The 20,487-nt window shown below is 40.5% G+C and overlaps 1 protein-coding gene across 5 annotated transcripts in view; it reads right to left on the bottom strand.

Moving 5' to 3' along the window:
* Nucleotides 1–6,404: 6,404 nt before the first annotated feature.
* Nucleotides 6,405–20,487, bottom strand: part of HIVEP1 (HIVEP zinc finger 1) — a 78,716-nt gene continuing 64,633 nt past the window's right edge. For 4 of the 5 annotated variants that reach the window (XM_032222771.1, XM_032222772.1, XM_032222774.1 and 1 more), the window contains 5 exons: nt 15,144–15,271; nt 14,055–14,230; nt 11,923–12,024; nt 9,037–9,554; nt 6,405–8,187 (listed from right to left, as the gene is read on the bottom strand). In XM_032222771.1, the coding sequence (XP_032078662.1) occupies nt 7,015–8,187; nt 9,037–9,554; nt 11,923–12,024; nt 14,055–14,230; nt 15,144–15,271 (2,097 nt within the window). In that variant the 3' untranslated portion in view covers nt 6,405–7,014. The remainder of the gene's footprint in view (nt 8,188–9,036; nt 9,555–11,922; nt 12,025–14,054; nt 14,231–15,143; nt 15,272–20,487) is intronic. The other variant, XM_032222775.1, reaches the window with a different exon arrangement.

The following is a 20,487-nucleotide window of genomic DNA, read 5'->3' as shown; positions in this document are numbered from 1 at the left end:
AATGAGAGAGATGAATCACTGGGACGAGGAGAGAATTCTAACTCCTCTTAAAGTCTGTCTTTTAAAAGTGGAAGTAAATTGACTCAGCAGTGTAAGAATGCAGGACTGCAGTGATTTGAGAGAATGGCATCAAAAAACATGTGGAAATATCTTCAATTAAAGAGAAATAAGAGCAATAGCACTTCAACTTACATACTGCTTCACAGTGCTTTATAGCCCTCTCTAAACAGTTTAAAGTCAGACCATTGCCCCCAATAATCTGGGTCCTCATTTTACCTACCTCGGAAGGATGGAAGGCTGAGTCAACCTTGAGCCTGATGAGATTTGAACTGACAAATTGCAGGCAGCCGGCAGTCAGCAGAAGTAGCCTGCAGTACTGCATTCTAACCACTGTGCCACCATGGTTAGGCTTATTATATAAACATTTACACTTCTACAGGTTTCCACAATAAATCTAATCGTATTCATAGGGAATCCCTTATGATTTAAGATAATATTGGTTGAGATTGGAAAAACTGACACATCTATTGGTTTCCAAATAATTCCTGAAAATTATTTGGAAAACCTCCTAATCATACTCAAGAAAATGAATCCAGTTGGTGGCTCAATACTGGAAGAAAGAAGACTTGCCTACAATCCAAGAATGGACATTGAAAGTCACAAACTTAGCCGAGATGGCTAAAATATCGGCATATCTTAAAGATCACTCAAATGAGAGATATAAACGAGACTGGAAAAAATGGATTGATTATATACAAAATAAATACGGGACCAAGAAATTCCAGTTAGCCTATGCTTAAGATCAGAAATGATTTAAACTGTTAAAAGTTAGTTCAGTAAGAAGAAGCTAAGGTTAATGTAGAATGTTATTAATTTCTTAATTTCTTTTTTCTCAATAGATTTTAGACTATGTTAGTTAAAAATCCATACCGTGTACGGGTTCTGGGAAGTCGGGGGGGGAGGAGGAGGGGGGTTGGGGGGGTGGAGGGAGGGAGGGGCATACAAAAAAAATTGTACTTCAATGTTTTAATGATTGACAAATGATGAAATATTTGTGTTTTTTAGAAGAAATAAAATAAATATTTGAAGAAAATGAATCCCAATTTTGCAACGTATTATCGTTTCTGACTGGAATATCTTTTTTGTGCTTTGGAAAAAAAAACCCAATCATATTCCAGAAATCTAAATGCCTCAGCTTGCAATTCAATAAGTTCATAGTGAAGTTTACAGAGGATTTTATTACAAAGAATAAATTTTCATAAAAATGGCTACTACAGCACGGCTTTAGTAAGCATTTGCTCAGGAGAAAATTTTGTTGGGTGACATCAGATAGTCTGGAGAAGTGATGTGCGCAACCATAGGGAAGATGTTGGGCTAGGAAGATCTAGTTTCATTTTCCTATTCAGCCATTTAATTTATCAGGGATATTGTAACAGCTGCGATAGAAAAGGGGAATGGAGAAATCCAGTTTCCTTGGGATAACACTGAATTACTTTTGAATTTCAGCCGATGACATTGTAAACCTTGCCATTCAAAACCATCATCAAACTCAGCAGGCATGCAACTTGAGATAACCATTTTAATAAAACTGCACACCAAAGTGTTTCACCGCAGTGTTTAAGTCAGACATTATGTCGAGAGAAGCTTTTTTTTCTGGCTGCAAGAAACTTCACACAAACCTTCTTAAACAGTTTGGTGGCAAATCAAACAAGTCTGTTTTAACATTTGACCTCTTTGGGCAAAACAAACCGTGTCTCACAAAATAAAGGGAAGCATGCCTGGTTAATTAACTCATCTCAATGCAAGGTTTTGCTTCACTGACTGAACTTCAGGAATGCAGGGTGGCTTTGTTCACTCCAGGGGAATCTTAAAGTGGGTAGGAAGTATTCTGCAGGGATAAACCACAGTGATCTAATGGTTTATCTGGATTTTCAACGTCTTCGTCTCCAGCATGATTTCCTTACGGCTTCTAACCAACATTAGATCTCTGCCACCTAAACAACCTTCAGCAACGTTTCAAGAAAGATTGGCAAGAAAATCAAATGACTTTATGCTCGATCTCTTGCAGGATTTTGGAAGTCTGCTCAGCAGTGTTATGAAAGGTAATACAAGCGCTCATATAATCTAATGGCATCATATGAAACAGCAGATTAGGCTGAATTTTGCACTGAAACTTTAGCGTTTTTATTGCCATATATTTCTTCTCCTAGTCAAGCTTGTTAGGAATGTAATCTAACAGTTGGGTTAGCAATATATAAGCCATGATAGTAGTACTGTTTCCTTAAGTACTGCTGTAAATGTGATTGGTTGCTGTTACCTCAAGCGGCCATAAGATGGAGCCAGAATGACTGTTAGCTCTCTGATTGTTAGATGCTGATCGGTGGATACTGCTTGTAGATGTGTCGTGTATTGCTCAGCGTGAATTACTGTGAGTTTTGCTACTGTTAGCAACTTTGTGTGCTGAACTGATTATATCAGTGGTAGTCAACCTGGTCCCTACCGCCCACTAGTGGGCGTTCCAGCTTTCATGGTGGGCGGTAGGGATTTGCTGTAACTCTGCTTTATAAATTTTATAAAGTAAAGTTACTTCCCTACTTTATAAATCACCATTACTGTGGAACCGTAAAATTTTACTACTAACAGAGATACAAAAGTGGGCGGTAGATATAAAAAGGTTGACTACCCCTGGATTATATGATACTGAACTGTGTTTGATGGATCACCCCTTAACTGAGAACGTTGATGACTGACCGTTTTAACCATGTATGAATTGAACTGGGGTGCCGCAGGGTTCGGTCCTATCCCCCCTACTATTCAACATCTACATGAAACCGCTGGGTGAGATCATTCGGCGGCACGGGATAAGATACCATCAATATGCGGACGATACCCAGTTGTATCTGTCCGCCTCGTGCCAACTCAATGAAGCGGTGGACGTGATGAACCGGGGCCTTGAAGCTGTTAGGGACTGGATGAGGGCTAACAAGCTTGTGCTCAACCCAGATAAGACCGAGTGGCTGTTGTGTTTCCCTCCCAATAATTTGGCAAGTGTTCCATCTCTCAGGCTGGGGGGTCAAACACTACACCCCTCAGACAGGGTTCGCAACTTGGGAGTCCTCCTGGACCCACAGCTGACCTTTGACCACCATTTGTCAGCTGTGACCAGGGGGGCATTTGCCCAGGTTCGCCTGGTGCACCAGTTGCGACCCTACCTGAACCGGGAGGCCCTCACAACAGTCACTCGTGCCCTTGTGACCTCTAGGCTGGAGTACTGCAACGTGCTCTACATGGGGCTGCTCTTGAAGAGCATCCGGCGACTTCAGCTAGTCCAGAATGCGGCCGCGCGAGCGATAGTGGGTGCACCTCGGTTCACCCACATTACACCTATCCTCCGCGAGCTGCGCTGGCTACCTGTTGATCTCCGGGTGCGCTTCAAGGTGCTACTTGCCACCCATAAAGCCCTTCATGGGTGGCGCAGTGGTTAAATGCAGCACTGCAGGCTACTGCTAGATCAGCAGTTCAGCGGTTCAAATCTCACCGGCTCAGGGTTGACTCAGCCTTCCATCCTTCCGAGATGGGTAAAATGAGGACCCAGATTGTTGGGGGCAATATGCTGACTCCCTGTAAACCGCTTAGAGAGGGCTGAAAGCCCTATGAAGCGGTATATAAGTCTACTGCTATTGCTATTGCTATCTGGATACTTGAGAGACCGCCTCCTGCCAATTACCTCCTCGCGACCAATTAGATCACACAGATTAGGCCTCCTCCGAATCCCATCTGCCAGTCAGTGTCGACTGGCAACTACGCGGAGGAGAGCCTTCTCGGTAGTAGCTCTGACCCTTTGGAACGATCTCCCCGTGGAGATTCGTACCCTCACCACCCTCTAGACCTTCCGCACAGCCCTTAAAATCTGGCTATCCCGTCAGGCCTGGGGCTAAAGATTTAACCCACCCCCACCCGAATGGTATGAATGTTGTGTTCTTTTTAATTATGTATTGTTCTTATGTGTCATTGTTTGTATCCCCTTCCCCATGAGTTGTAAGCCGCCCTGAGTCCCCCCAGGGAAAAGGGCGGCCTATAAAACAAAACAAAAAAACCAAAACTCTGCATACCTCTATTTCCACAGACATAAAATACTATCTGTTTTACAATTCAGTGTCTCCGTATGCTGGTTTATGCGTTTCTTCCACACCACTCTCACTACGCTTCTCTGAACGCACTTGTTTTCCTAATGGGGAACTTAACCTAACAAAGCTTATTCTGTGCTACCATATTAAGAATGTAGTGTTAATCAGCATATATGTGCATATAATCCACTTGGCATCTTAATAATGCAAGAGCTATTATTTTCAGCAAACAATGGTGACTTTTTTTCTTTTCTTTTCCAGGATATGTGATCAGGAATTGTGCATTCTAAGGCAAATTAAGTCTAGAATTTTCCATTCTTTTCCCATCTCCTCTTAGTATTAAGAATATTTATATATTAACATTCTTGTTAATGTTGTTAATGTTTATATAATGAATATTTAAATAGCCTTTAAATATTAAATCTTCTCATAACTAGCTATGGACTAGGATTGTATAGGATCGCGATGGCACACATGCCACAGGTGGCACGCAGAGCCCTCTGTGGGCACGCGAGCCATCACCCTAGCTCAGTTTCGCTGCGCATGTGCACGCCTCCCGCCAGTCAGATGGTTTTCGTGTCTCTGCCATGCATGCATGGGGGGCAGGGCGCATGTGGGAGATGTGCACTCAAGCGCCAGGAGTGGGTTGCACGTGCGTGCATGAAGGAGCGGGTTGGACGCGGGGATCACACGTGGATGCACAGGATGCATGGGGGGGTTGCACGTGTATGCGTGGTCGGGGCGTGTGTGGGGGTTGTGCATGTATTTCATATGGGTGTACATGCACACCAGAGGTGGGTTCCTACCAGTTCGCACCTATTCGGTAGAACCGGTTCGTCAAATCTACCAAACCAGTTAGAAGAGGTTCCACCAGTGGACCCAGAATGCAGGCCACACCTACAGAAGAGGGTCCAAAAATTTTTGAAACCCACCACTAGTCCTTGGATATGATTATTCTACACTATCATGCTCATATTTATAAAACTCAGTGCCTCTGGGAAAGGTAAGGATGACTACTGCGTTTGTGGTGCAATCAGAACATTGCGTGTGTTGAAGTTGTTTTAACGCAAACCAAAGATGCCTTTTAAAAAACAAGTTTACATCATATTCTTATGCATGCCAGTGCTGTGTGTGAGATAATTTACGGTGGTTCTGACAAGTGTCGTCGGCATCTTCATATCTGGTCACATGGGCAGCAAGCCACTCCCATCCGGTCACATGGGTGGCAAGCCACTCCCACAAAGGAGGCCACACCCACAGAGTAGGTTCGAACAATTTTTGAAACCCACCACTGGCGCACACACGTGTTTTTGGCACTCGTCGCCAAAAAGGTTAGCCATCACTGGTATAGGATGCGATTCCTCACAGCTTCCCTCTCCCCCATATGTATCTGTTGTATGATTCAACCTCATCCAATCCTTCAAAGGTTAAGGGGCAGGTGACACCCATGTTACTTGCTGTCTTGGCTTATCGAAGGAAACACTTCTGTTTTAAAGATATACTCTAAAACAGTAGCCCCCAACTTTTTGGGCACAAGGGTTCTGGTTCCGTTTTCAGGGACTGGGGGGCATGGTTTCATGCACTGCCTGGATCTCATGCATGCGCTGATGGGGCTTCACTCACTTGTTCAGAACGGTTCCTGGCAGGCCGCAGGCCGGTGCTGGTTCATAGCCCGGGGGTTTGGGACCACTTCTCTAAAATCTTCATCCTATGCAAAAAAGCTCCAGAGCAAGTATAATTTAAACTACAAACATAAATGAACAGCTACTATAGCATTGTAATCTTAACTTTGTTAAAAATGGAAACAACCGAAGTACCTTTATGCTTGTTTTTCAGTAAAAATAAAAAGTATCCTGAAGGGTTTACCATTGTCACAAAGGTAACTACATTTAATTTTGTGACAGTCTGACTTCAATAAAGCAGCTAAATCTAACAAGAAATAGCATGAGCCTTCCTTTGTTTTTTTCTTTTAATAAAGGACCTTTAACAAAAAAAAGAGTTGTTTTTTGAGAATATAAAAAAAAATCTATTGAAACAAGAAAAAAAAAAAACTCCGCATTTTGGAAATTCTCTTTACAATCCTGCTAAACAAAGAAATATATCACTTTTCCAGTCTCTCTTCTAAGAACTAATTGGATAGGATAGAGAGGAACAAGGGAGAAATTATTAGCAATGTATTTACAATTTTAATCTTTTCATCATCATTATCATCATCACAGAACAGAGTTGTTCTTTCTGGTTGGTTCATTTAGAAAGAGTTACAACTTACGCCAGTAGTAAAATCAGTAAACAAAAATTTTACTGAAATAGTTCAATAACACAGATACGGGATTTTTGTTTTAAGTGTAAAGCTAATGTCATACATGAGAAAAATGGACAGAACTTTTTTCCCTCCCCCCCCCCACCCCCAAGACTAATATGGGTACAATAAATATGGAGTTGTACATAACTGAATCTGTACATACAAACTTCGCCCCACAGCCATAAAAATCTACATTTAACAGTGCAACATATAATTTAATCATTTCATTTGACATAAGATTGTTTTACTTACGAAACAAAAGTAACTACCCAGGTTTTAATGTACATATAATATATAATTTTGACAATCTGTACAGTTTTCTAAACATAAAACACAAAAAAGGCACAATTGTCTATACAACATGTACAAAAAAAATGGCCGGAGCTGACAAGGAAACGACAATTATTGGTCAAGAGTTCATGATTGCACAAAGATTAGTAATGAGTTTGTGTCAGAAAATATGTGCTTTAAGTAAAAGGGAGGTTTGCAAAGAAACCTAGTTAAGTGTTACTTTAAAAAAAAAACATACACACGAAACGAAACACCCGTAACCCCACACACAACTCAACAGGAAACCAAAACACCCTAGGTTGCAATTATTAGTCTGTCCTCATCATCACTGCTGCCATCGCTCAAGTCAAGCTTGGGCAATCTTTTTGGCCGATGGAATTCTTTATCCTGAAGGACCATCTGATGTCTGGGGGAACTGGATAAAATGTCTGGATTCACTTTTGCAGGAGGCTCCGACCCAGAAGGCTGTCCCACCTGAACAGCACTAATATTGCACTTTGGTTTTTTGGGACTCTCCAAGTCAGAACTTTCAAAGTCCGGATTATCCGGGATATCACGTCGTCGATAGTCCCTTGCAGGGCCCACTTCCAATCGATTTTCCATGCCGTACCGCTTGTCAGCAAGTGCCTTCTGAGAAGATGGAGCACTGGCAATCTGAGCAGGGTCTGGAGTAGCTAAGCTTCCAGAACCCTGGAGTTGGAACGTTTCACAAGTGTTATTTCTGGAGGCTGGTGCTTCTACAATCCCCTGATCATCTGCAGTCTTAGGGCTCACCGGAGAAGCTAAAGTTGGCAGTGCTATGTTTAATATTTGCAGGCCCGGAATGTGTGCCTGAGGACTAGAGGTGCGCTGAGAGGAAGGGTTTGCAGTCAACACTTGTAACCCTACGGCGTTGAGCGTTAATCCCGAATGATGTATTTGTGGTGCTAGGCCGGTGCCAGCCAGGCCTAAGATATTCACCGTTTCCATGCTCAGGGATGGAAGAGGCTGCAGGGCTGGTGTACTCAGACTCTGGATGCCCGGCACATTAATTTGGCCTATAGGGATACAGGGAACCACGCTGTTCACTTCTGCTATACCAAGGTGATTTGCAGTGCTGGAGACTGCACAGGCTGGATCGCTGAGAGCACTTGTAGTTCTGTGAATCACGCTGACAGCAGGAATAGTGAGCTGCACTGGCCCAGCTGGAATGGGTAGAAAAGTAGAGTAGGTGGCTAAGCCAGCAGGTACCACGTGGATCCCCCCCACTGGAACCACTCCATAGGGACTCTTGGTTTGTTGTTGAGAATGCAAGGGGAGGTGGCTAAACAGATGAGTCTGGGGAGGTCCTAATTTCATGATCTGTTGGTGTTCTCCATGTTTTTGCTCTTGCGTCTCTGCAAAAGGGGATGCCACTGAAGGAACAACAAGTGTAGTTTGTGTACTCTGGTCTGTGGGTATAGAAGGAAGTCTAGTAGAAGCTGTGCTCTGCCCAAGAAAAGAGAAAACATGAGAAAGGTGTTTACGGTAATAATTCTGAAATACGCCCCTGCTAGTTCCTTCTTAGGCTGAAACGCAATAGCAATAGCAGTTAGACTTATATACCACTTCATAGGGCTTTCAGCCCTCTCTATGCGGTTTACAGAGTCAGCATATCGCCCCCAACAACAATCCGGCTCCTCATTTTACCCACCTCGGGAGGATGGAAGGCTGAGTCAACCCTGAGCCGGTGAGATTTGAACAGTCGAACAGCAGAACTGCAGTCAGCTGAAGTAGCCTGCAGTGCTGCACTCTAACCACTGCGCCACCTTGGCTCTGTTTTCCCCAATTCAAAATCATTCACATCCAAGTAGTAGAATATAGCATGTCCAGAAAGTGATATGCATCTTAGTCCTTGGGGGGGGGGGCTACACGAAAGCAACTTGAAAGTGAATATTGAAACTAGGATTCTTCAATCCTACATTTTCAAATCCCTCAACCAGTTTGAGCAGAAAAACTGGAAACAAGAATTTCTGTACACCCGATGGGTATTACTTGGCAACTCCCATTCTCCTCAATTCAGCCATTAAGAGAAAGGATGTAAGTTATATCAGTGTTACATTTTCAAAAATAAATCCTATACATTTTTGTTGCGCCAAAGGTACACAACATGCAGTCTAATTTTCCAATTTTGTAGTGACTTGTTTTTTTGTAAATGCCCAGATTAGCATGGTTAATATCTACAGTATATCCAACCCCCCCCCCCCATAATTATGCCAATAAAACAAGAAGCACTGCCTTACTTTCCCTGCAATAAATTCTGGAATTTAAAAAAACAACACCACCTTTTTCTCTCACCTTCAAAGTTGCTGTAGTACTAATAGAAGGAGTGTTGCTTCCTAAGACTTCTTTGGCACCTGGGAAATCCACGTACATCTGATGACATGATGACCGATGAAATGTTTCTGAAGACACAGCAGGTTCTGTGCTTGTTGCCCTGTCTTGCACGCTTTCCTTTTTTGCTTCTCTGGAAATAGCTGATGATGGTGGCCCTGAGTTCCTGCAGTCCAAGTGCCCTGTATGAAGTACTGTCATTTTTGTGAGAAGTGCTTTTGGCAGGCCATCCGCAGAGTCTATGTGAACCCCAGCAAAAGAATCCGAAACTCTGCTTTCTTCATCAGCGCTTGAAACCTCATGAGAAGCATTTCTGGAGGGGTGATGCTGTGGGCTGGCTGAAACAGAAGGAGTAGCAGATAAAACGGATTCTGCTTGGCTATCTTCATCGTCATCTTCATTATCATTGTCTTCATCTTCCGGCCCATCTGAATCCTCTGGGTCAAATCCAGACTGTTCATAATTCAGCCGTTGCTTTTCACCTGTGAAAGAGAACAAAATTAAATTCCCATCTAACAACGCAGCAGTTTAGAGGAGATTACTTGCACTGCATTTAACTTTCCTTTTCTGAACATTAACTTCATGCAAGTAAAGGGAAGTATATGCAGAAATCCCTATGAAACCTCCCTCCACCCCCTCCCCCAGCAGTGGTGGGTTTCAAAAATTGTTGGAACCTACTCTGTGGGTGTGGCCTCCTTTGTGGGAGTGGCTTGCCACCCATGTGACCGGATGGGAGTGGCTTGCCGCCCATGTGACTGGATATGAAATTATGAATTAGTACTTAGGTCGGTCCAAATAGCTATTCAGAAACTCTGGCATTGAAGCACGCAAGTCTTAAAGCTGTCAAGTTACAAGATCCTTGCCAGTGGTGGGTTTCAAAAATTTTTGGAACCTCTTCTGCTTTCCGGGTCCACTGGTGGAACCTCTTCTAACCGGTTCGGTAGATTTGACGAACCGGTTCTACCGAATAGGTGCGAACTGGTAGGAACCCACCTCTGCCCCCCAGCCAAAAAGTAGCATGTTGGACTGAAGGATTTTAGAGTGGTTGATTCCATAACTGGTAGAAGGTAGAAGAAGAATTCAAACTTTTTTTAAAAAAAATAAAGGGGAATAATTAGGCATGCAAGATATGCCCCTCAAATACAGCACATCTCATTTCGGTTTTAATCAACTAACCATATACAGGGTCACTAAGACCTTACTAAGATTGAATAAAACCCTATGAAAGCAAAGTTTATGCAGTGTAACAGATGGTAAGAATTGACAGGAAAACATTAAGGCTAATGCTCAGATCGAAATTTAAGCCACTCTATTAGCTATTCTTCATCCTTGAATGTCTCTTATTTGGTTTTCCTATATTTTAAAGCAGAAGAATAACTTTGAGATTGGACAGTTTCTGAGTGAAAAGAGGAACTAGAATGTTTTTGGTTTTTTTTTAAAGAAAAGCTACTGTTGGTCAACAAGAATTTGGGAACTTTCCATCATAGTTGTCATATAGTTTCAATTTGGTTTTGTGAGACTTGCTGGTTAAAGATTGGGAGGATTTAAAACAGCAGGATTGGTAGATTGTGTGATGTTTTCTGGTTTCAGATTCGCTATCATTTGGGTATTAGTAAATAGCACTTAGTTTCCCTTTTATGTTCCCAATCACCCTTCCATCTTCTGATCTAAAGAATGTTCTTCCCACCCAAAATATAAGGTTAATATGTTTGGAATGCTGGCTTCTGAGCTAAGCTGTCAGGTTAGGTGAACCATTCAACGTGATATAGTACAACTTAGCCGTATCATTTTCCAGAGTGCTTGCCCAAGCTTTCATTGCGCATTCCATTTAGATAACAAAATGCCCAATTTCCAAATTCATTTGTTTGGAAGAGGTTTCTGTTGAATTCCATGGAATTTCTATAGAAGTATATCCAGGACTAGTTTCAGGTCACTCCCAATTCGATCTGAACTTCAAAAATGTTTAAAATGTGACTCTTCTTAGAAAATTTAATTGATCCAAAAATGTTTGCGAACACTAGCGAAGATTAATACTATTCTGTCATCTCCTTATTAGGTTACTTTGTAGGATACATAAACTAAGTCTTCATATTTGTTGGTAGATTTTGGACAATGGGTGCATCTTTCTGAGATTTAGGCGTGTAAATTAATATATTCAGATATAAATATTTGATATATACTTAACAAAGTGCAGTATTTTCATACTCTACATAACTTTCCCAGGCCTGATATCCCTTCCCTAATTGTCAAACTATATAACCTTTGGAATTTTGTCAGTTGAAGACCAGTTGAAGAGTAACAGGTTGGTAAAGTTGTTGTGGAGAGTAGGAAATTTTGCTTTACATCCTAATTCATGGGGTCTATTTAAACAATAACCTCCCCTTTTGAATCCCTGTATATGCATTTTGCAATTTGTTTATTTATTTATTTTATTTACTGGATTTATGTGCCGTCCATCTTTTCCAGATGCAATTCTGGGGTAGCTTATGAATATTTTATACAGATCATCTTTTGTGAGACTCCTAATTAAATGTATTATATACCTCAGTGGATAAAAGTATCCTCTATCTAATATGCTCTATCCTATGACTCAAATTAGGATCTCAAAATAGAGATTTTGATCTTAGTGTTTAGATCAGTCAGAATTTAATTGGATTTAATTCATTCAAGTTGGATTAAATGGAGGCTTGTGACTTTTCAATATCTTTTTCCAATGTTATTACTAAAAGAAATTTGGTGAGTAAATGCTTCTTCCATGAAAGCAGCTGAATAGGAAGCCTGAGCAGAGAAAGGGAAATATCGCAACCACAAATATACAATTGAAATATTAAGAATTATGAACATCTTTACCGTAGTCTTCTAGGTCTTGATCATCTATTAATCCCACCGAGACTCCCAAATCCATACACTTCTTGCTATGCGCTTTGGACTTCATATGTTTTGTTAAATTTCCTAAAATAAAAACAAAACCAATAATGTACTGTTTTACTTTTAAAGTTGAATGCACAGCAGCACAGGATCGTGACCATATCATAAGGGATGCTTTGGTTTGAAATAGCTTTATAATCGTGACTCGACAAAAGGGCGAACGACAAAACCGCGCCTGACTTAAACCGCGGCGCTCACATCATCAACACGGCGACAACAGCCAGCGCGGAGAAAGAAGGGCGCTTTAAATAGCGCGTTGAAAGAAAGCCAATTTAACTTAAGGTAAGGGTTAGCTTTAGGGTTAGGTTAAGGGTTAGGGTTAGGGTTAGGTTAAGGGTTAGGGTTAGGTTTAGGGTTAGGTTAAGGGTTAGGGTTAGGTTAAGGGTTAGGTTTAAGGTTAGGTTTAGGGGTTAAGTTTAGGTTTAGGTTTTACAGCATGCTTCTTTGTCCGCGCTGTTGTCACCCTGTTGATGACGCCAGCGACGTGGTTTAGTCGGGCGTGGTTTTGTCGTTCGCCCTTTTGTCAGTGAACCCTTTATTATAAATTATAGAAATTTATAGGAAGTCAATAAATTACTTTTGCTCCCAAGGATTTTAACATCGTTTTTGATACTCCCAGACCAGGGGTCAGCAACCCACGGCTCTGGAGCTGCATGTGGCTTTTTCATCCCTCTGCTGCAGCTCCCTGTTTGCTGGTCGGTTCCACAATTGATAGGGTTACGGTTAGGGCTTTCAGTTAGGACAGGTAGAGGAAAAAGGAAGCCATGGAAGGAGGAGACTATGGTAGGGGAACCAGACTTCCGGTCATCAGAGGAAAAAGGATGTTGCACTAGGAGGAGACTCTATGGTGGGGGAACTAGACTTCCAGGTAGCTCCCAAATTGAACCGGGGTGGGGGTGGGGGCTTTCGGTTAAAACTTTTGTGGCTCTTTGTCCTAGACTAAGCAAAATAAGGCTTATAAATGTAACAGTGGTTAAAAAGGTAATGGTTAACTATTTCTACACTGTTGTCAAAAAAAAAGATATCTATCTGTGAAGACATCAGGAGTTAAGCTTGATTTGAAGGAGACTTTTAAAGGAAAATAACGCAAACTGTTGCTGATTTTCTGAAATTTGCTGTTTTACTGATATTTTTGCAGCGCTTCTTGTACTGTACGGTGATTAGCTTTATTTAAAGTTGTAACAAGCTTTGACATAATTAAAAAAAATCAATTTTATAATATCATGCAATAACTTTTCTTCTATAGTTTCATAAAATTTGAACTTTATATTTGCATTTCCTTTAATTAAAATAAGCAATAAAATAAAGCAGTTTGTTAATGTTAAATGCTATGAGGGAGCAGAATTACACAAAAGCTCTGATGTGAATGTCATCTCATTTTTATATAATTTACAAAAAGGTTAATTTCTTTTTTAACTATCTAGACTTATGGCAGAACAAATAGAAACCAGCATGCCCTTAATACACAGTGCTAATTATTGGTTCACAGATAATGATTCAGTATTTTGGGTGATCAAATGTATTCAAAATGTTCTTACATTTTTCTTATACATCCTTGACTACAGTAATTCCTTATAAAAAGCAGTAGCTTACCCAAATCAGCACCATTATAGTTTGTAATAATGAGCCAAGCCTGAATTAATTGCAAGAATGAAAATTGTAAAATCAATACCATTGCAGGGTATGTCTGCCCGATAAATGGCTGTATGACCAATTATATACAGGATGGGTTCTCAAAAGGGGCAGATTCTTCTGTACCCAAAATTCCTCCTGGGTGTTTTGGCAGGCAAGGAAAGTCTTAGTCATACTTAAGTAATAGACATGGCCCATTATAAATTCTTTTGAAGTTCTCATAGCTTTACAACAACCTTCCAAATCCTGAAGCAAGAGTTTTAAAAATTGCAAAAATCTCTATATAGTTTATCATTTCTATATAATTTACAGAAAATCTTGATCACGTATTAATTTCAATATGACATGTCAAGCAGAAAAATATCTGCTAAAGCATCCTGGGGATGGAGGGCACTCAAAACAATGATCCACAACTGAAGTACCTTTAGTCTTGAAGGAAAAATTGCAATAATTGCAGTGATATGGCCGGACATCTGTATGGGTGCGAATATGTTTCTTCAACATACTGGGCTTTTTACAGCGTATCCCACATTCTTCACATATATATTTTCCTCTTCCTCTCCCGCGAACATAGACATATTCTTCATTTGATTTATATCTAGTTTAAATGGGACAAAAAAAAAAAATTCTAATGTGAGCAACAGTATTATGGGAATAAATGTTAGGCATGGAATTTGGAAAACACTTGAAATAGAAATCAGCTCATCAACTCTGATGTTGCAATGTTTTAAAAGTTCCTTTTTTAAAAATTACAATTTGAAAATGTGAGAACAGCAGCCCAGCACTATAGTCTGGTTAAAAAAAAAAAGGCGCCGGGGGGAGGGGGGGAGAATGACAAATTTGGAGTGCCAGGAAACGTTCTAGAGCAATGTTTTTTGCAAACTTGGCAACTGAGATGTGTGAATATCAACTCCTAGAATTCCCCAGTCAGATTTCCCACACATCTAAAAAGTTGCCAAGTGGAAAAGCACTGTCCTAGTTTATTGAAGAGAAAGCACAGTGGGATGTTTTGCTTGCAAGTTCTGTATGTATTTATGTGCATGTGATTTCTTGAAAATCACTGTGTATTTTGAATGAAATAAATAGTTTGTTTTGGGGCAACATGTGATTTTGAACACTGGAATGTGACTTCTGCCATTATACACTTTTGTGCTCTGAGTTAGGCCTTTTATTTTTTCACCAAGCTACACCTCCTTTAAGCTCATGAATTTGCTTTCCTGAAAATTCATGTTTTGTGACTTGATGCACCCATAATGACTATGAGAAACAGCATAATACATTCAAACTGACAAATGTTTCTACTTCGCTATAAAAGACTCAGATGCCTGTTATCTAAGTTCTACCCCAAAAGCTGTTCAACAGATTTGCTGGAAATTGTGCTAAAAGAATCAATTCCGCATAACGCAATACAAATTTTATTTTATTTTTAAAAAACAGAGGGTGAAATAATCAGATTTCAGTTCAAAATAATCAAAAGTTATAGCACTTTTTAGGGAAAATAAACCACTCACCCTCCATCAAATATTTTAACTCTTCTTGGCTCATTTTTGGCTATGTTCTCAATATCTTGATCAGTACTTAGTTCAGAGTTTTCTTTATTGCTGAATTTCTTTGCTGCCTTTTGTTTAACTAATGCCTGCTGAGATAAATGTAAATCAACTCTTACAAGTTTAACTAGCAGATTAGTAGCATTTGTAGTAGCATAGAAATCAAACCTACCACTTCAGGCAAAATTATTCAATAAGTAGGGTACAATCCAATCCATTTGTGCATCTAATCTTAACTAATTCAGAATGCATGTATACATTACAAATCAGTTATTTTTACATTTTGGTTTAATATGCCTTTTTAACAGGATAGATTCATCAATATCAGCTGTCAGACTGCTTTCATAAGCAACACACACTTTCTATATTAGATGGAAAATAATTATCCGTAGTTCAAAGGATCACCACCTGAGACAAAGTACATTTATGTAGGTAGAAGCACCACTGATTACAATGAGATTAATCATTAATGCAATTAGGAATGGAATTATTCCTTTTATAAATAAAAGTACCTTACATATATGCATTATACTCCTTCTGTAAGCCCCTGTTGCTGCATATCAGATTTATCACAGAGAAATACTGTCTCTCAAAGATTCTCACCCAGATTCCCAGTACACTGACTGACACAACCTAACATGAATACTCCCTTACCTAAGGGAGACCCTTGAAATGGAGGTATTTCATAAACTGGAAACCATTCCTTGACTACAACTTAATAACTATTATTATTTATAATATTGATTACTGTATAATTGAATTTACAATTATCCATTGTTAGGGTTTCTCTGTGATTTCAGGTTTATAGAACACATACGCTTAGCAATATTGATTGAATGTATTATAGCGCATAATTTTATCAGTGATTTATATTGTGTTGACCATCAAGTTTAGCTTAGATCTTAACTAATGGGGCAATTTTTAATCCTTTTAAACCCTGTAATATATTCAGCTGTTCATAATAACTAATAATATATTTAAAAAATTACCTCTGTGACATTTTAAATTTTTTTGTTTATTTATTTGCACTTTATTGCATTTTTCTTGTTTATTTATTTCCATTATTTCTATTTTTCTTTCAAATGCCTCATAATAGCAGAAAGAAAAAAACAAAGAAATGAAGCTATACTATAGACTAATTCAGCTAAATGACCTCAGTATGTAATTTAATATATACTGAGTGAGCCCCAGTATAATGTTATGCTTATGACTCCAGTATAATGTCAAGCTTATCACTCTATATGTTCAAATATCCTTGCAGTTTGAATATCTGGTAGATATTTACTCTTTATGTGTCAAGTTTCTATTCCTGAATGATAGACACTATCGTGTGTCCAACCCGCAGGCCACATGTGGCCCTGGACAGCTAGCAATGAGGTCCCACAAGATCATAAACTTTTAACATTATGCAATTTATAAATATTAACTATATGTTTTATACGTGACCCAAGACAATTCTTCACTCAATGTGGCTCAGGCAAAGCAAAAAGTTGGGACAAGCATGCTCTACAACAGTGGTTCCCAAACTTGGCAACTTTAAGACTTGTGGACTTCAACTCCCAGAATTCTCCAGCCAGCAGAGCAGAGCTGGCTGGAGAATTCTGGAAGTTGAAGTCCACAAGTCTTAAAGTTGCTAAGTTTGGGAACCACTGCTCTACAACTTTGATAGGCTTGGTACTGACTCCTGGTGTGACTTATTACTCTTGTGTGTGTTTATCTGGCCACAGGTATCATTTTTGAATTTGGATTATGTACTATGTAATATGTATGTACATCATAATAATGATTACTTTTATTAAAAACCAGCATGAGATATGCAATTTTTCTTAAATGCTGGATTTAAGACACTTCTCCAAAAGTTAATTACATTAAACATAGACAAAATTCTCACCCCTATGGGGTGGTACGTGTCTTTCTCAATCTCAGATCCTCTAAAATAGGCCTGGGAGTTTGAGGGTTCTGCGTAGTATCTTAGCTATTTCTACAGTAGCCCTGCACTCTGGTGTTGTTCTTGGGATCTGTTGAAGCCACTCCCTCGGTTTTTGAATCACAGCTCTAAGTATTCCTATCACCAGTGGGACACTCTGGTTGTTACTTTCCGCATCATCTATAGTTTCTCCTTGAGGGCCTGCTACTTTTTCATCTTGGAAGATATCTTCTTCCTGATGTTGCTTGGCGCCACTATAGTCATCACCACTGCTACTTCCTTATCTACTACCACTCGTGGTTTAGTCAGACTTTCCATCCATCTGCTTAGACCTCTATGTATGAACCTCTAACCCTACCCCTAACCTCTGTGTGTTGATAAACTGACACATATGATCCCACAACCTCTGTCTATAATGCCTAGTAGGACTTTCCATGTTGTTGGGAGGCAAGTTATTGACCTACAGTTGGAAGTACTGCTTCTTGTGGGGTCTTTCATGAACAGCTCTGACTTTCCTTGTGTTAGCCAATCTAGGTTCATCTATGCAAACTAGACATTCATGCACTGCTGTTAGTTTCTTTAGCCAGTGATGTGAATCACATCTGCGCCAGGTGCTCTCTGGATCTTCATTCTTTGACCCACTGTTGGAGGTCTGTTAATGGCGACTGGTTCCTGTTCTGGAAAATGGCTGTGATCTGCTCTTAGGCCCTACAGCCATTTTGCACTGGTGTTATATATTTTTATTTTCTCTCATATGTTCTTCCAGTACTATTCAGTCTCTGTTCTTAGTGACTTTGCTGTTAGTGTGTTGTTACATTGTAGTTGGGAGTACATTTTAGATAGTTCTTAAGACAACAGGTCATTTTATCATCTTGGCCTCTGATTCTCTAATGGATTTTCTTTATCATCTTGGCCTCTGATTCTCTAATGGATTTTCTTAGCCTAGTGTCAGGGCTTTGGGCTTTTGTTCGAGGTTCAAGGTCCATTTTATTTATATGCCGCCCTATTCCCAGCGGGACTCAGGGCGGCGCACAAACCCAAGGAAGGAGGAGGGAAAAACACAAAAACTACAAAAAGTACAGGGCATTTAAAACAACCAACAGCCACACGATTCGAGAGGGGAAGGGAACTCATCGACCCCAGGCCTGCCGACACAGCCAGGTTTTAATGGCTTTTTGGAAGGCCTGGAGAGAGGTGAGGGTCCGAATCTCTGCGGGGAGCTCGTTCCAAAGGGCCGGATCCGCCACAGAGAAGGCCCTCCCCTGGGTAGTGGCCAGATGACATTGGCTAGTAGACGGAACCCGGAGGAGGCCTAATCTGTGTGATCTAATGGGTCTTTGGGAGGTAATTGGCAGCAGGCGGTCTCTCTGTTTAGCAGTCCCTAGGGCTTCAGAGGAAGTCAGCCCTTGCATTCATTTTCCGTAGCTGAAACCTATACTCTTCTATAGTTCCACCAGCTGATTAACCTCTCTTTATGTTGACTTGATCCTTGCCTCCAACATACCTTCTCTCTCTTTCTGATTCTGATTGTGTGTATTGTTGTTTCTCTTGATTGCGTAATCAAGCATCTCCAGAATTTCTGTCATAGAATTCATCATAGAATAAGAGTTGGAAGGGACCTTGGAGGTCTTCTACTCCAACCCCCTGCTTAGGCAGGAAACCCTATACCATTTCAGAATGGTTATCCAACATCTTCTTAAGAACTTCCAGTGTTGGGACATTCACAACTTCTGGAGACAAGCTGTTCCACTGATTAATTGCTCTAACTGTCAGGAAATTTCTCCTTAGCTCTATGTTACTTCTCTCCTTGATTTGTAGTGTACACCAGTTCATCGGTAGTAGGGATTGCCATGAAGGATCTACTAGCATCTTCTAGCATGCTAACTGATGGTACTGTTCCAGAGTGTCTCAGTAATGAGTCTTGAGGGCTGACTATAATTAATTTATCCATGGTCTTATGCTTTGTATCAGCTGCTGTGCTCTGTAGCAATAGCAATAGCAATAGCAACAGCAATAGCAATAGCAGTTAGACTTATATACCGCTTCATAGGGCTTTCAGCCCTCTCTAAGCGGTTTACAGAGTCAGCATATTGCCCCCAACAATCTGGGTCCTCATTTTACCCACCTCGGAAGGATGGAAGGCTGAGTCAATCCTGAGCCGGTGAGATTTGAACAGCCGAAATAGCCTGCAGTGCTGCATTTAACCACTGTGCCACCTCGGCTCTGTAATAGAAGGGATGGCAGCAACATTCTAGCTTTAGGTGTTGGCTGCACATCCAGTTGTTCTTTGGGATTTCCTTGAGCCCAGGATGTAATATATAGTTGATCCAATTCAAGTTGTAACAGCAGTTGAAGTATTGGGTAATTAACTGTTTATCAGTTAGTGTGGATGTAGGTCTTCTGTCCATTCATAGTTCCCTTATACATTTCATATGTCCCTACTCATTAGATCTATTGTTGTAGTAGCATTCCATCAATTCCAAATCTTTTGCCTCATGCATGTATGACTTGTTCCAGTAGCCCACTTATCATCAGATTGTCCTGATTCCCCAATATCTAGCACAGACTTGGTTAATTCTGGTGATGTCTGAGCTGGTGTGACTCCCTTAGTTTGTACCCTTATATAAGGTAAACAGGTGAAGCATTAGGAAATCTTTGCCAAAAGAACCCTACTTGTAATGTAGGTTCCAGCTGGGAGTCAAACTCTGGTCTCCCACATCAATATGTGACACTTTAACCACTATGCTATCCAAATCTATAGTATTTCTCTCTGTTTCTCTGTCTCTCTTTCTACACACATAGACCACATCAGAGGTGGGTTCCTACCAGTTTGCACCAGTTTGGTAGAACCGGTTCGTCAAATCTACCGAACCGATTAGAAGAGGTTCCACCAGTGGACCCGGAAAGCAGGCCACACCTACAGAAGAGGGTCCAAAATTTTTTGAAACCCACCACTGACAGACAGACAGACAGACAGACAGACAGACACACACACACAGACTCACACAGAGAGAGAAAGAGAAAGAGAAAGAAAGGAAGAAATAAATAAAAAAAGAAAAAAGAAAGAAAAAGAGAGATGAAAGTAAAAAAGGAAAAAGGGACAGAGACAAAAGGAAGGAAAGAGAGAGAGAGAAAGAAAGAGAGAGAGAGAGAGAGAGAAAGAGAGAAAGAAAACACATGGCCAGCAAGCCACTCCCAATAGCAATAGCAATAGTAGTTAGACTTATATACCGCTTCATAGGGCTTTTAGCCCTCTCTAAGTGGTTTACAGAATCAGCATATTGCTCCCAACAACAATCCGGGTCCTCATTTTATCCACCTCGGAAGGATGGAAGGCTGAGTCAACCCTGAGCCGGTGAGATTTGAACAGCCGAACTGCAG

Source organism: Thamnophis elegans, chromosome 8, assembly GCF_009769535.1.
Source record: "Thamnophis elegans isolate rThaEle1 chromosome 8, rThaEle1.pri, whole genome shotgun sequence".
NCBI classification, from domain to species: Eukaryota; Metazoa; Chordata; class Lepidosauria; order Squamata; family Colubridae; genus Thamnophis; species Thamnophis elegans.
This window is presented reverse-complemented; position numbering and strand designations above follow the sequence as displayed.